Source organism: Canis lupus, chromosome 19, assembly GCF_003254725.2.
Source record: "Canis lupus dingo isolate Sandy chromosome 19, ASM325472v2, whole genome shotgun sequence".
In the NCBI taxonomy this organism is placed as follows: domain Eukaryota; kingdom Metazoa; phylum Chordata; class Mammalia; order Carnivora; family Canidae; genus Canis; species Canis lupus.
Genome location: NC_064261.1, coordinates 31,268,812 through 31,283,540, shown reverse-complemented (window position 1 = coordinate 31,283,540; position 14,729 = coordinate 31,268,812). Strand labels below are relative to the sequence as shown.

Genomic DNA, 14,729 nt, shown 5'->3' with positions numbered 1-14,729 from the left:
AGCCACTCTGGAAAACTGTGTGGCTGTTCCTCAAAAACTTAAAAATAGGGCTACCCTATGACCCAGCACTTGCACTACTGGGTATTTACCCCAAAGATACAGATGTAGTGAAACGCCGGGACACCTGCACCCCAATGTTTATAGCAGCAATGTCCACAATAGCCAAACTGTGGAAGAAGCCTCGGTGTCCATTGGCAGATGAATGGATAAAGAAGATGTGGTCTGTGTATACGATGGAATATTACTCAACCATCAGAAAGGACGAATACCCACCATTTGCTTCGACGTGGATGAAACTGGAGGGTATCTTGCTGAGTGAAGTAAGTCAATTGGAGAAGGACAGTCATCATATGGTTTCATTCATACGGGGAATATAAGAAATAGTGAAAGGGATTATAAGGGAAAAGGAGAGGAACTTTGTGGGAAAAATTAGAGAGTGACAAACCATGAGAGACTCCTAACTCTGGGAAACAAACAAAGGGTTGCAGAAGGGGAGGTGTGCAGGGGGTTGGGGTAACTGGGTGACAGGCACTGAGGAGGGCACTTGATGGGATGAGCACTGGGTGTTATGCTATATGTTGACAAATCGAAAAAAGAAACCTCACTGTACTTCACCACTTTGACAAGCTAAAATAAAAAAAAAAACATATGATCATCGCAATAGGTACAGAGAAGTGATCTGTCATTCCTAATGAATGTTCTCAGCAAATGAGGTACAGAAAGGAACTTTCTTAACCTGATAAAGAGCATCCATTAAAAACCTGGAGTGGTGCTTACTTCAGCAGCACATATACTATAAGTGGAATAATACAGAGATGATTAGCATGGCCCCTGCACAAGGGTGACACACAAACTCCTGAAGCATTCCATATTTTTACAATAAATGTATTTATCACCAAACAACCCAACAAACCAACCTGGAGCTAACATCATACTGAATGGTAATCAACTGAATATTTTCCCCCTGAGATTAGGAATAAAGCAAGGATGTCTGCTCTTACTAAGAATATATTATTAAAAATCGAACTATAGCCAGTGTAACACAGCAAGAAAAAGAAATAAAAGGCATCCAGTTTTGAAAGGAAGAAGCAAAACAAAAATTCACAAACAAAATTATTGTCTACATAGAAAATACAATGAAATCTATCCAAAAATCTGATAAAACCAATGAGTGAATTTACCAAGATTGCAGGATAAAGGCTCAAGACACAAGGATCAACTATATTTCTATACACAACAACAAACAATCCAAAATCAAAATTTTAAAAAGCCATTTCACTGAACAGCACCAAAAAATATGAACCACTTAGGTATAAATCTGACAAAAACATATAAGACTAATACACTGAAGATTAAGAAATGTTGCTGACAGTAATCAAAGAAGACCTAAAGAAAAGGAGAAATACACCATGTTGGTGAATTGGGAGATTTAATACAGTTAAGGTGTCAATTATCTCCAAACTAATCAAAACCAAACCAAACCCAGTAAAAAACCAGCAGCCCCCCCTCACCTTTTTTTCTGGTAGATATTGACAGGCTTATTCTAAAATTTATTTGGAATGCAAAAACATCAAAACAACTTTGAAGCACAAATACTTCAAAGCTTTCTATAAAGCTACAGTGATCAAGACAGTATATTGGCATAAAAACAGACAAACAGATCAGTGGAACAGAATAGAGAATTCAGAAATATATGCATCCATACATACGTAGCCAGTTGATTTTTGACAAAGGTCGGACATTCATGGGAGAAAAGATAGTCTTTTGAAAAAATAGTGTCAGGATTTCATTTCTCTTGGTGCTTGCAATCTTGGTCACTCTGCATCAAAGAATGAAGAGGTAGACCAGATGAAGAGTGGTAGAGAGCAAAGCATAATTTATTGAGCGATAGGAAAGCAAAGTTTATTGAGTGATAATACAAAGGAAAGGGAAGGGAAGGGACTGAGGGAAGGGACTCGAGTTGCCAATTTGGCATTTAAATCTAGGAGCTTTTATGGGCTCTTTGGTGTGGGCTATTTTAACCTGATTAGCGCTCCATGTGCCTGTCACCCAATCAGGTTTTTGTCAGCACACTCATCCATCTATTTGGGAAAGGCACTGCCTGAAAGCATGCTGGCCAGCACAGGCCACCAGATCAAGCTCTTTGAATATTCCACTGGCTAGTAAGCTGGCCCCAGGCCTGGGTTAGGACACCCAAGGCTATTCCCTTCCTGTCACATACAAGTTATAAGTCCTCCCGGTAGGAAGACTTAAAACTGAGGCACTGAGTAAACCTTAGAATAACAGGAAGGGGTCTTTTTCCTTTTAAGGGTAATTTCATCTTAGGACAGGGGCCCCGTCCCTGCCTGCCTTCCTTCTGACTATCCCTCATTAATAGTGCTGGAACATTTGGATATACATTTACCAAAAATGAAAATAAAAGAACTTCAATCTGAAACCCATACCATTTACAAAAGTCAGTTGATCATAGACCTAAATACAAAACTGAAAACTAGAAAACACACAGGAGGACATCTTTGTGACCTTGGATTAGACAAAGATTTCTTAGATACAACACCAAAATCACAATCCATGAATGGGGGGGGGGGGGGGGGACTGGACTAATTGGACTTGGTCCAAAGTAAGAATTCCTGCTTTTCTAAAGAAACTGCTAAGAAAAGGAAAAGGTGTACCTGGGTGGCTCAGGGGTTGAGCATCTGCCTTCAGCTCAGGTGATGATCCCAAGGTCCTGGAATCAAGTCCTGCATCAGGGTCCCTGTGGGGAGCCTGTTTCTCCCTCTGCCTGTGTCTCTGCCTCTCTCTGTGTGTCTCTCATGAATAAATAAATAAAATCTTTTAAAAATATGAAAAGGAGAAGATAAATCTCATATTTGGAGAAAATACTTGGAAATTTTATACCTGGTAAAAGATTTGTATCCAGAATACAGAAAACTCTCAAAACTCAATACTGAGAAAATAACCCAATTTTAGAATTGGAAAAATATCTCCACCAGAGATACACAGATGACAAATACACACTGAAAAAATACTCAAAATAATGCATCATTAGCAAAATACAAATTAAAACCACAGTGAGATAGATCTCATTAGAATATCTAAAATTAAGATTGCTGGTGGGAATGTAAAATGATACAACTACTTTGAAAACCAGTTTGACAGCTTCTTTTTAACAAAGTTAAAAAGTTAGTACTAAACATGTACCTATCATATGATCCAGCTATTCTGGTCCTAGGTATTTACTCAAGATAAACAGAAGAATGAAACTTATGCAAAAATGCTCATAGCAGCTTTATATGTTCCCCAGCCTGGAAACAAGTATCTACCAACAGGTAAATGGATAAACAAGCTGTAGTATTACTATACAATGGAATACTCTTCAGTAATAGAAAGCAATGAATTAAACGTGTGTATTGCCCTGGGTAACATTGACATTTTCACAATATTAATTCTGCCAATCCATGAGCATGGAATATTTTTCCATCTCTTTGTGTCTTCCTCAATTTCTTTCAGAAGTGTTCTATAGTTTTGAGGGTATAGATCCTTTACATCTTTGGTGAGGTTTATTCCTAGGTATCTTATGCTTTTGGGTGCAATTGTAAATGGGATTGACTCCTTAATTTCTCTTTCTTCAGTCTCATTGTTAGTGTATAGAAATGCCACTGACTTCTGGGCATTGATTTTGTATCCTGCCACGCTACCGAATTGCTGTATGAGTTCTAGCAATCTTGGGGTGGAGACTTTTGGGTTTTCTATGTAGAGTATCATGTCATCGGCGAAGAGGGAGAGTTTGACTTCTTCTTTGCCAATTTGAATGCCTTTAATGCAATCCCTATCAAAATACCATGGACTTTCTTCAGAGAGTTAGAACAAATTATTTTAAGATTTGTGTGGAATCAGAAAAGACCCCGAATAGCCAGGGGAATTTTAAAAAAGAAAACCATATCTGGGGGCATCACAATGCCAGATTTCAGGTTGTACTACAAAGCTGTGGTCATCAAGACAGTGTGGTACTGGCACAAAAACAGACACATAGATCAGTGGAACAGAATAGAGAATCCAGAAGTGGACCCTGAACTTTATGGGCAACTAATATTCGATAAAGGAGGAAAGACTATCCATTGGAAGAAAGACAGTCTCTTCAATAAATGGTGCTGGGAAATTGGACATCCACATGCAGAAGAATGAAACTAGACCACTCTCTTTCACCATACACAAAGATAAACTCAAAATGGATGAAAGATCTAAATGTGAGACAAGATTCCATCAAAATCCTAGAGAAGAACACAGGCAACACCCTTTCTGAACTCGGCCATAGTAACTTCTTGCAAGATACATCCACGAAGGCAAAAGAAACAAAAGCAAAAATAACTATTGGGACTTCATCAAGATAAGAAGCTTTTGCACAGCAAAGGATACAGTCAACAAAACTCAAAGACAACCTACAGAATGGGAGAAGATATTTGCAAATGACGTATCAGATAAAGGGCTAGTTTCCAAGATCTAGAAAGAACTTATTAAACTCAACACCAAAGAAACAAACAATCCAATCATGAAATGGGCAAAAGACATGAACAGAAATCTCACAGAAGAAGACATAGACATGGCCAACATGCACATGAGAAAATGCTCTGCATCACTTGCCATCAGGGAAATACAAATCAAAACCACATTGAGATACCACCTCACACCAGTGAGAATGGGGAAAATTAACAAGGCAGGAAACAACAAATGTTGGAGAGGATGCGGAGAAAGGGAACCCTCTTACACTGTTGGTGGGAATGTGAACTGGTGCAGCCACTCTGGAAAACTGTGTGGAGGTTCCTCAAACAGTTAAAAATATACCTGCCCTACGACCCAGCAATTGCACTGTTGGGGATTTACCCCAAAGATACAAATGCAATGAAACGCCGGGACACCTGCACCCCGATGTTTCTAGCAGCAATGGCCACGATAGCCAAACTGTGGAAGGAGCCTCGGTGTCCAACGAAAGATGAATGGATAAAGAAGATGTGGTTTATGTATACAATGGAATATTACTTGGCTATTAGAAATGACAAATACCCACCATTTGCTTCAACGTGGATGGAACTGGAGGGTATTATGCTGAGTGAAGTAAGTCAGTCGGAGAAGGACAAACATTATATGTTCTCATTCATTTGGGGAATATAAATAATAGTGAAAGGGAAAATAAGGGAAGGGAGAAGAAATGTGTGGGAAATATCAGAAAGGGAGACAGAACGTAAAGACTGCTAACTCTGGGAAACGAACTAGGGGTGGTAGAAGGGGAGGAGGGCGGGGGGTGGGAGTGAATGGGTGACGGGCACTGGGTGTTATTCTGTATGTTAGTAAATTGAACACCAATAAAAAAATAAAATAAAATAAAATAAAAAAAAAAGAAAGCAATGAATTCCTCTTTTTAAAATTGAAGTATAGGGGCACCTGGGTGGCTCAGTCAGTTTGATTTTGGGTCAGGTCATGATCTCAGAGTCATGGGATCCAGCCCCATGTCAGACTCTGTGGTGAGCATAGAGCCTGCTTGGGATTCTCCCTCTCTCCTCTCCCTCTGCCCCTCACCCCCCTGCTTTCACACTCTCTCCAAAAAGAATAATAATAAAATAAAATTGAAGTACATTTGACATGCGATATTAATATCTGGTGTATAATGTAGTGATTCAACATTGATATGCATTACTCAGTGCTCACCACAGTAAGTGTAGTCACCATACAGTGTTATCACAGTGTTATGACTATATTTCCAATGCTGTACTTTTTATCCCCATAACTTATTTATTTTATAACTGGAAGTTTATGCCTCTTAATCTTCATCTATTTCACCCATCCCCCTATCCATCTCCCCTCTAATGCACTACCAGTGCATTCTCTGTAGAGTCTCATTTCTTGTTTGTTTTGTTTTGTTTTGTTGTAGATTCCATGTAAATGAAATCATTCAGTGTTTGTCTTTCTCTATCTGACTTACTTAGCATAATATCCTCCAGGTCCATCCATATTGTTGCAAATGGCAATATTTCAGTGTTTTTAGAGTTGAGTAATATTTCATTTTATATATCTTCTTTATCCATTCATCTATTGATGGACACTTGACTTGGGTTGCTTCCAATATCAGGGCTATTGTGAATAAAGCTGCAGTGAACATAGGGATGTATATATCTTTTCAAATTAATATATTCATTTTCTTTAGGTAAATACTCAGAAGTAGAATTGCTGGATCATATGATATTTCTATTTTTAATTTTTTTGAGGGACCTAGAAAGAAGTGAACTCTTGATACATGTAACAACATGGATGATTCTCAGAATAATTATGCTAAGTAAAATAAATCAGACAAAAAAAAAAAAGACTCCCTCTGCCTGTGTCTCTGCCTCTCTCTCTCTAGCTATGTCTCTATGAATAAATAAATAAAATCTTAAAAAAAAAAATGGCAGCCCCGGTGGCGCAGCGGTTTAGCACTACCTTCAGCAGAGGGTGTGATCCTGGAGACCCAGGATCAAGTCCCACATCAGGATCATTTCATGTCTCAAAGGTAACTCACAGGAGAACTAAATATAACAATATGATTTTCAAAATTGGAAGGAATACGTTTGGAAGGAGCATTTGTGTACATGAACAAAATCTTTATCTTGCATAGCAATGAGTCAATGGATACTCTCTGTCTGAGGTTAATAATAGAGAAATGGAAGAATAAGTATAATGTTTAGAGTAGTGACCATTAGAGACACAAAACTCAGAAATAATGGGAAGGAACAGCCTCTGGGATATGGGCCAGGGGACAGGAAGGGTCCTCGGGATCCCCATTGCTTTTCTTCATAAATCTTTCCAGGCTGAGTGAGTTGTTACCACATGCACGCATCAGTTTGAGAAAAATTAAAACCATTATGGGATGACCACTCAGACCACTTGCTCTGGTAAGAGAGGCCATGCCTGGGGAATGTGAAATATGACAACCACTAAAGACAGTGATACTGCCATTTCCAAAAATATGTCATTCAATCTGCTTGGCCCCCAGGACAGATTGAGAGAGTTGGCCACATAGCAACTTCACACACACCCTCAGTCAAGCAGTATAAGGGATACTGCTGAAGGTCACGCGCTAAGCTCCCCTCCCCAGGGGGTTCTCGATCACTCTTACCCTATTCCCTCTGGAGTTCCTTCCCAGGCATGTTCCTGATTGGCCTTTCATCACCTGGGGTGGGGTGGGGTGATTCCCTGGCAGCAAGAGTCAGCAGTTATTAGCCTGTTATGCTCCAGTGGCTCCCCCTACCCAGGAAGTGGAGTTGTACTCCTTTTTCCCTTCCTCAGACCCACTGGTCTCCCCCACTTCCTGGCCAGGGGGTGGCCAAAGTTCTCCTTGTTCTTCTTCTGGATATCTCTGGGGTATAATTATGCAAAGGACCTGGCCCACCCAGAGAGGATGGGAGGGGGCTTTCTCTGTCTTCTGTCCTTGAGTTCTTCTTCCATAATACACTGGAACAGGAAATGTCCCCTACTTCCCCTGCCACCACCCTCCTTGTCCTCTTTCCACCCCACCCACCTTCCCATCTGTTCTCAGATTTGTCCCACTAGGGCCCCCACCTTTCACCTGGTTCCCTTCCAGCCCCCCAACCCCCTTCTGGGTAAGGGTTCTTCCCTTGAGCTCCAGAGGGTGGAACCCAATGTTACATGCTCTTCTGTCTCTGTCCCCAGGCGGTGCTTTGAGGAACCCACAAAGAATCTGCTGCTGTCAAACATAGATATGTAGATATGTACCCTAACTCTTCCTCCAACCACAAGTGCTCCCTGAAAGTTTTGCTTGTTTCTCCATTGCTATGGGTGATGCAGACCCCTATAGGTGGGCATCCTCCTCTCTCTGCCCTCTGGCTTCCTTTGTATTCTCAAATTCAGGCAAGGGTCCTCTCCCCACCTTCCTCTCTAGCTCTAGCCACAGGTCAGCCTGTCTGCACCAAGAGTGGACACTCTTGCAGTGTTCCTTTTTTTTTTTTAAAAAAGATTTTATTTATTTATTCATGAGAGACACACAGAGAGAGGCAAAGTCATAGGCAAAGGGAGAAGCAGGCCCCATGCAGGGAGCCCAATGAGGAACTCGATCCCAGGACCCTGGGATCATGACCTGAACTGAAGGCAGAGGCTCAACTGTAGACCACCTAGGTGTCCCTCTTGCAGTGTTCCTGCCTGGGCCACACCTGATTCCTATGCCACAGTGAGGCTCTCCCTTCCCTCACATCTGGGTGCTCTGGTGCCCACACCCCTCCCAGTCTAGCTGTATTCATCGAGGGAGACTGTTGGTTCTTGGCAGTGAGATGGGATTTACATAAGCTATGTGGAGTTCGTCGTTTTGAGAAAAAAAAAAGTCACAAAAAATCATAAGAATGGACAAAAAGAACAAAATGGCAACCTAGCTGTTCTTAAACATCTGATATGAAACAGCCATGAGGGGCAAAAGCTCCGTTGTTGTGTGGGACAAGAGTAGGTAGGATTTGTTAGACCAACCCCAGAAAGGACACGAAATTGAAAGGCTCTCTATTTTCATATTTTGATAGAATTGCTCTGGGCTTCCATCAGTTCTGTTGGAAAATTAGGGGAAAAAACAGGATCTCCCTTAAAACCAGATACTGCATCCAAATGGAGCCTTCCTGAACCAAAAACATTACCAAAACAACATTAAATGTTGACATTTCCTGATCTATCAAATGTCATCCTCTTCTTGTCTTTAAAGTAGTTTTTAAGAAGCTATTTTTGTTTTCAAAACCAGAAGCTCATTTGCTTTTTAGAACCAGTTTGCTTATTTAATAAATTCCCCGATTCATCAAATTTAGAATAAATACAGAACTTTAAGCTGTTTTAAGTCTTCTAAGTCCTGGCTTCAGTTCTAGTTGTTTCCATGAGAACTTAGTAAAGCCACATGGCATGCACTGAAGCTCTTAAACCAGGAAGAGTGACAGTTATGAATAACTGTGACTGCTGCCAGTTTGAGGACGCTCTCTGTAGCTGCTTCTCTTTCCCAGACAAACTGACAGGGACGCAGAGTGTTAGTGCTAGCAGGAGCCATGGACGACATTTGCCGTCGCCCGCCTGGCCTGGCCTGGCTTAGAAACTGGTAAACAAAAGAGATTTTTTTTTATCTCTCTCTCTCTCTTTCTTTCTCCCTCTCTCCTGCAGAATCCCAGCCCAGGATTATTTGCTGTGATGCACCCCCTGACCTACGCAGAAACCCTGATAGATTACCATCTGTGCCCTCACCCCAAGTACAAGTTCATCAAGGAGTCCCACAGGGGGTCCAGCATTCCTCTCACCCAAAAGCAATTTCTCCATCACACGGTAATTCCAGCGGCAGGCTCAGCGGCTGAGCTGGCCCTGGGCTTCAGGGAAGGGCAGGGGGGCAGGGATGCAGGGATACAGCTGGAGTTGAGAAAAAGATTTGCAGCCAGAGCTGCAGAGCAGAAAGAGAACACTCTCATACTGGCCGGCCACGGCTCTGCTCTCATCCTGTCCATACCCACCTCCCAAGGGCTGTCTGTGGCCCTCCTTTCCATCTTTATTACTCTATTTTGCACTTGAAAGCTGTGCCTAATATTCATTTTAGTCCTAGTTCAATCATGTAAAAACTGGTCACGTGCCAGGCGAAACCCCTTAGTCTGACCTCCTCTTTCTTTGGCTCCAGCGAGTATAACATCAGAATGGATGAGGTGGTGATGTGACCAATGCACAGTATGGAAGAGGCTCCAGAGAATTCCTTCTCCCCTTAGATGACCAACCTGGCCCAAATGGCCAGAGACATCTCTTAGAGGTGGCCCTCAGGCCATGTAAACTCAATACGTCCCCGAACTCAGATCACTATCTGCCCTGCTGCTGCCAACCACACCTCATACCACCTCCTCTTCCTGGGCTCCCCACTTCCCTTTCTGATCTACATGTTCTTGTGCAGGGACCCATGTGGCCCTTAATCCTACCGTCTCCTGCATCCCTCACACCTACCCATCACTGGATCCCCCAGTCTGCCCCACACACAGAGGGGCAAGCAAATCTCCCACTTCACCCCGTGAGTCATCACTGTGCAGTGGGCCCTCCCTGGAAATCTTCCCTTGACACAAGTGCCATGTAGCTTTGTTTAATGTCTTCTGCTAGAGACGTTGTCTTTTAGCCTCAGAAAAATTCAGTCGAATTTAATGAAATGATAAATTTTGTAGCTAAGCTTTCAAGACTGCCAAAAAGTCAGTTGCATGAAATGAAAGTCCTTCCTAGACCTGACCTCACCAGCCAGTTCCCTTATATGTGGGACTCTATGCCTGACTCTCACTACAGGACATCATTCCGGGGATAATGCACTGGAAGAAGTTCCAGCCCCTGGCTCTCTCATCCCTGCCTGAAACCTCGAAGATAGACACAACACAGAGGTAAGCCACAGCCCAACTATTCGTCTCCCAGAGATATGTTTGCCCCACAGATTACAGAGGCCGTGACCCTCAAAGTTAACTGCCAATATTGTGTCAAATCCTACTATAGGTGCATGAGGGAAGTTTGCTAGCTGGGGAGATATGATGATGTATAACTGATTCACATATTTTGAATTATCTTAATTGAGATATACTTTTAAAAAAAATTAATGTCACAAGTGGTTGATCGTCTATATTTTGATAAACGTGGACAACCAATCCATGTAATTCAGTTGAAATACTCATGGTCAATTTTTAACATTTTTGAATTGCCAAAATTAGCTTTCTACACCCTCTATATCCAATTCCAGAGGAGGTACTTCTCTCTCCTCTACAGCCTGGCATTTTCTGTGAGTTCCCACAACTACTGTCATACACAGACAGAGCTCAGCTGCAGAAACGGAACAGGCAGGCAAGAATATTGTTGAACGAAACAAAGAAAAAATCTAGAGAAAACACATTTTTTGCTAGTTTACTCATTTAGCACCTCTTCAAACCCTAAGATCTCAAACAAGGAGTCTAACACCTTTTCTTTGGGACTTTGGTTGGTTAGTTGTCCACTCCTAAGCCTCTGAATTTGCTTATTTAGCCCATTGTCCTTACAAACATAGTTAAATAGGTTATTGGCGAGTGGGTGTCACTAGTGTCCAAAATGATGGCCATCAGCAGTCACCTTTCGTTCAAGTCCTTTGATCCAAAATGAGCCTACCCCAAGAAGCTTGAGCTCTGCCACTATGCAGGATCAGCAGGTGAGCAAGATACCACTCCACCACCCACCCCCTTACTCCCACGCCCTCACTCCCACGCCCTGACTCCCAGCAGCATCCCCTCGATCCTCTGAGGCAGGAACTCAAGCCCATCCCTCCCCAGAGTGCGCTGGCCTTCAGGAGCTGTGTGACGTCAGCCATGCTCCTCGGTCTCTTCTCCCAGTCCTCTTGTCTGTCAGAACAAGGGGATCAACATTTTCATTTTATAGGAGTAAGAGAGCTCTCTGGATGTGCCATGACCCTGTATATACTACCTGTCTCTCCACCCTCCCCAGGTATTGGAGGGGTCCCTGAAAAGCCAGTCTGTGACTCTAAGACATTGAATTTAACTTCTTCATTGCTGGAAGAAAAGCCCCTCCTGAATTAAGCAACATTCAGCCTCCTTCCCCTAGGCATTTGCACACACTGTCCCTTTCAGGTTATTTCTGTTAGCGCATCTAAGCTACTATCCTCTGCCTGGAGATGAACAGAAGACATACCAAAAATCACCCAACCTGGGGTGTGGGACCTGGTAGGGGCTCAAAAAATATAAGTTTCTTTTCTGTGGGTTCATCCATGCTTCATCCATCCTGGAACCATCTGGAAAATCTCAGCATCTTTGCCCTTCCCTTGAGCGTATTTCTACAGTCTGAAATCTCCAGAATCAGAGGAAACAGTGGCACTGCAGAGAGAATGCATATCTTGGAGGGACCTTGGAGTCCACCTCTGCTTCTCACTAGCTGAGTCACCTGCTCTGGGTCCTTGGGCAAGTTACTTATTACGGAAGCCCTGTGGACAGTCCCTCCCTGATCGGTGAGGCAGAGACGGTGATGGCATCTTCACCAGGCCCTTGTGGGGATCAGAGTGAAATGATGATATGGAGCATCCAGCACCATCCTTAATAACTGCGTGTCCCCTTGCCCCCCACCCCCACCGCCCCCAGCCACTAAACCTTGCGGTGCCTCTGCTGCCACCAGATGGCGACAGTCTGCCACCCTGCCTGCCTTCCCTGTGGGGTGAGGACACTTTACTGGCTTCACCCACATACTCAGTAAACCAGGCGGAGCTGTCTATGGGATGCTGTCAGGAAACTGAATAAGCAAAATGAACAATGGATAAATGGCGAAAAGTGGCCACCAGCCGTCGGCACACACAAGTCTCAAGAATTAAGGGGGAAAAAAATCCTATTTTTTTTTCCCAAAGCAATGTCCTTGGAAAAACCTCCTGAGGCTGTTCTTTCAAAAAGCAGTCAGCATGCACTTACCTGGGCTGGAATTAACCATGAATTAAACATGAATTCTACGTGAATTAAAGAAAACTCTCCAACTATGAGTTGTTACTTTCAACTTCTGTGCCTGAGTGCTCGGTTGGGCCAATTCGTTTCAAAATAAACCATAATTGCATAACAGATGATAAATTCAAGAGAGGAGGCTACATTTCCTTATCATAGATTTCCATGATGTAAGATTCTAGACCATGTCTTTGTTTTTAAAAAAACAGTTATGAAATAATAATGGTATTCTTGTTTATTCCTATAAATCCATTAGTGATACTTCAACCTCGCAGTCATTTTGCTTGAATAAATTACCTATTAGTTATGAGATGTTTCTTTTGCCCCTGAGAATTATCCATGTGTTGTCAAACCACGTGGTGTAGTTATTTACTGCTTATTTATTCCAAGTCCTTTTTGTATTCATAATAAGCAAAACAGCCCACTTTGCTTTTTTGCTCCTTAATAAATTCTGTGAGAACTTGCTAAGTCTCTCCAGGACTTCCATAAAAATCTTGAGAGTCAGCAGCCAACAGAAGAAATTATCTAATCCAGTAGCACCCTGACTTCTGGATTTTATGGATGAGTGAAATGTCCAAAAGAATTTTTTTGATTTTCTTTTTTTTAAATTCAATTAATTAACATAGAGTCCTGTCCAGAAGAATTTTGAGAACCATTTTAGGGCTATCAGAGTTTTGCTTTGCCAAGAAAAGCATTAAAACAAAGGAAAGCAAAACAAAGTACCCAACCTCCATCTACTGTCTTCCCCATTTCAATTTCAGAAGAATGTATTAACACACACTCAAAAGAAAGAGGAACGTGGTCTCAGAATGTAAAACTTGGATAAGTTTGGTCTCATGAAAAGAGCTTGGTGGTGGCCAGGCTGGCTTCCCAGACCAGCCTGCTCCCCCGGGGAGTGGTCCGGACTCTCCACTTCCCAGTAACTGCTCGGCCAGATTCCCCTCTGACCACCCTGCTCTAAACTGGCGGTGGCCTTGTCTGGTAGGACGTGCATGCTTTGTCATGAAGTCAGGGTGGTGGCACCCAGCTCCCCTTAGCGAGGGACAGTATTAAAACCAAAACCCAGGGATCCCTGGGTGGCGCAGCGGTTTGGCGCCTGCCTTTGGCCCAGGGCGCGATCCTGGAGACCCGGGATCGAATCCCACATCGGGCTCCCGGTGCATGGAGCCTGCTTCTCCCTCTGCCTGTCTCTGCGCCTCTCTCTCTCTCTCTGTGACTGTCATAAATAAATAAAAATTAAAAAAAATTTAAAACCAAAACCTGGCTGCTAGGTGTACACAGTGCCACTGGGAGGGTTTGTTTCTTGGCCTCCACAGCAGACAAGCCACACACACACACACACACACACACACACGTACCTATAGTGTGCACACAAGCACACATACGCACGCAGTTTACAAATTATGAATTTCACACCAATGCTTACGGTTCCAGTCCATATCCATGAAGCTATGGCCTGCTTTCCTCCAATCTGTATTTGTATGTCCCCTCTTCCACTGTGAGATCCCTGGCTCCTAACACATTTACTCATTAATCAGTTTCATAGAACGTCCAAAATAGTTTCACAACTGCTTCACCTATAACCACTTTAATAAACATGATAAACAGAGTTCAGGCTTATTTGCAGTTCCCCTGTACCCACATCCCACCAAAACTATGACTAGATAACAACAACAACAACAACAACAAAAATCTATGACTAGTCAAATACTGTAAGTTTCTTGAATTAGTTCTTTCTTTTCTTTTTCTTTCTTTCCTTCCTCCCTCCATTCCTTCCTTTCCTTCTTTCTTTTTTCTCTTTTTCCTTCTCTCTTCCTTTTTCTTTCTCTCTTTCTTCCCCTTCACCATAATGATGGAATCCACATGAAATAGTATTTGCTTCAGTTTACTTTCATTCTGGAGTTTTTCCAGCCCCTCTGTTATCTTTTTAATCTTTTTTTTTAATACGTAGAACAATAACATGCTCTCCAAATCAGAACTACACAAAAAGGCATACTCAAAGAGGTGTCAGTGCTGCCCACCTCCCTCCCATCCTTGTCGATAGCTGACTGAGTCTCCTAACTTATTTTTCCAGTTTTCATAATGCTGAGCAGAATATATTTATTTTTCTTACTTCCCTTCTTCATTTTTTTAAAGTATTTATTTAAGTCACTCTATACCCAACGTAGAACTCGAACTCACTACCCTGAGATCAAGAGTAACACGCTCCTCCAACTGAGCCAGCAAGGCGCCCCTCCCCTTCTT

At 42.5% G+C, this 14,729-nt stretch overlaps 1 protein-coding gene and 1 non-coding gene across 21 annotated transcripts in view; both read left to right on the top strand.

Moving 5' to 3' along the window:
- LOC112647948 (transmembrane protein 177) overlaps positions 1-14,729 on the top strand; it is a 124,660-nt gene that overhangs the window by 79,002 nt on the left and 30,929 nt on the right. For 18 of the 20 annotated variants that reach the window (XM_025429331.3, XM_025429283.3, XM_025429302.3 and 15 more), the window contains 2 exons: positions 9,175-9,333; positions 10,318-10,409. In XM_025429331.3, the coding sequence (XP_025285116.2) occupies positions 9,175-9,333; positions 10,318-10,409 (251 nt within the window). Of the gene's footprint in view, positions 1-3,217; positions 3,330-9,174; positions 9,334-10,317; positions 10,410-14,729 lie in introns of all 20 variants that reach the window. The other 2 variants (XM_035702204.2, XM_049097201.1) reach the window with 2 other exon arrangements.
- LOC112650016 (U6 spliceosomal RNA) lies at positions 770-876 on the top strand. The gene has a single exon (XR_003129874.1). It is a non-coding gene; the product is annotated as a U6 spliceosomal RNA (small nuclear RNA).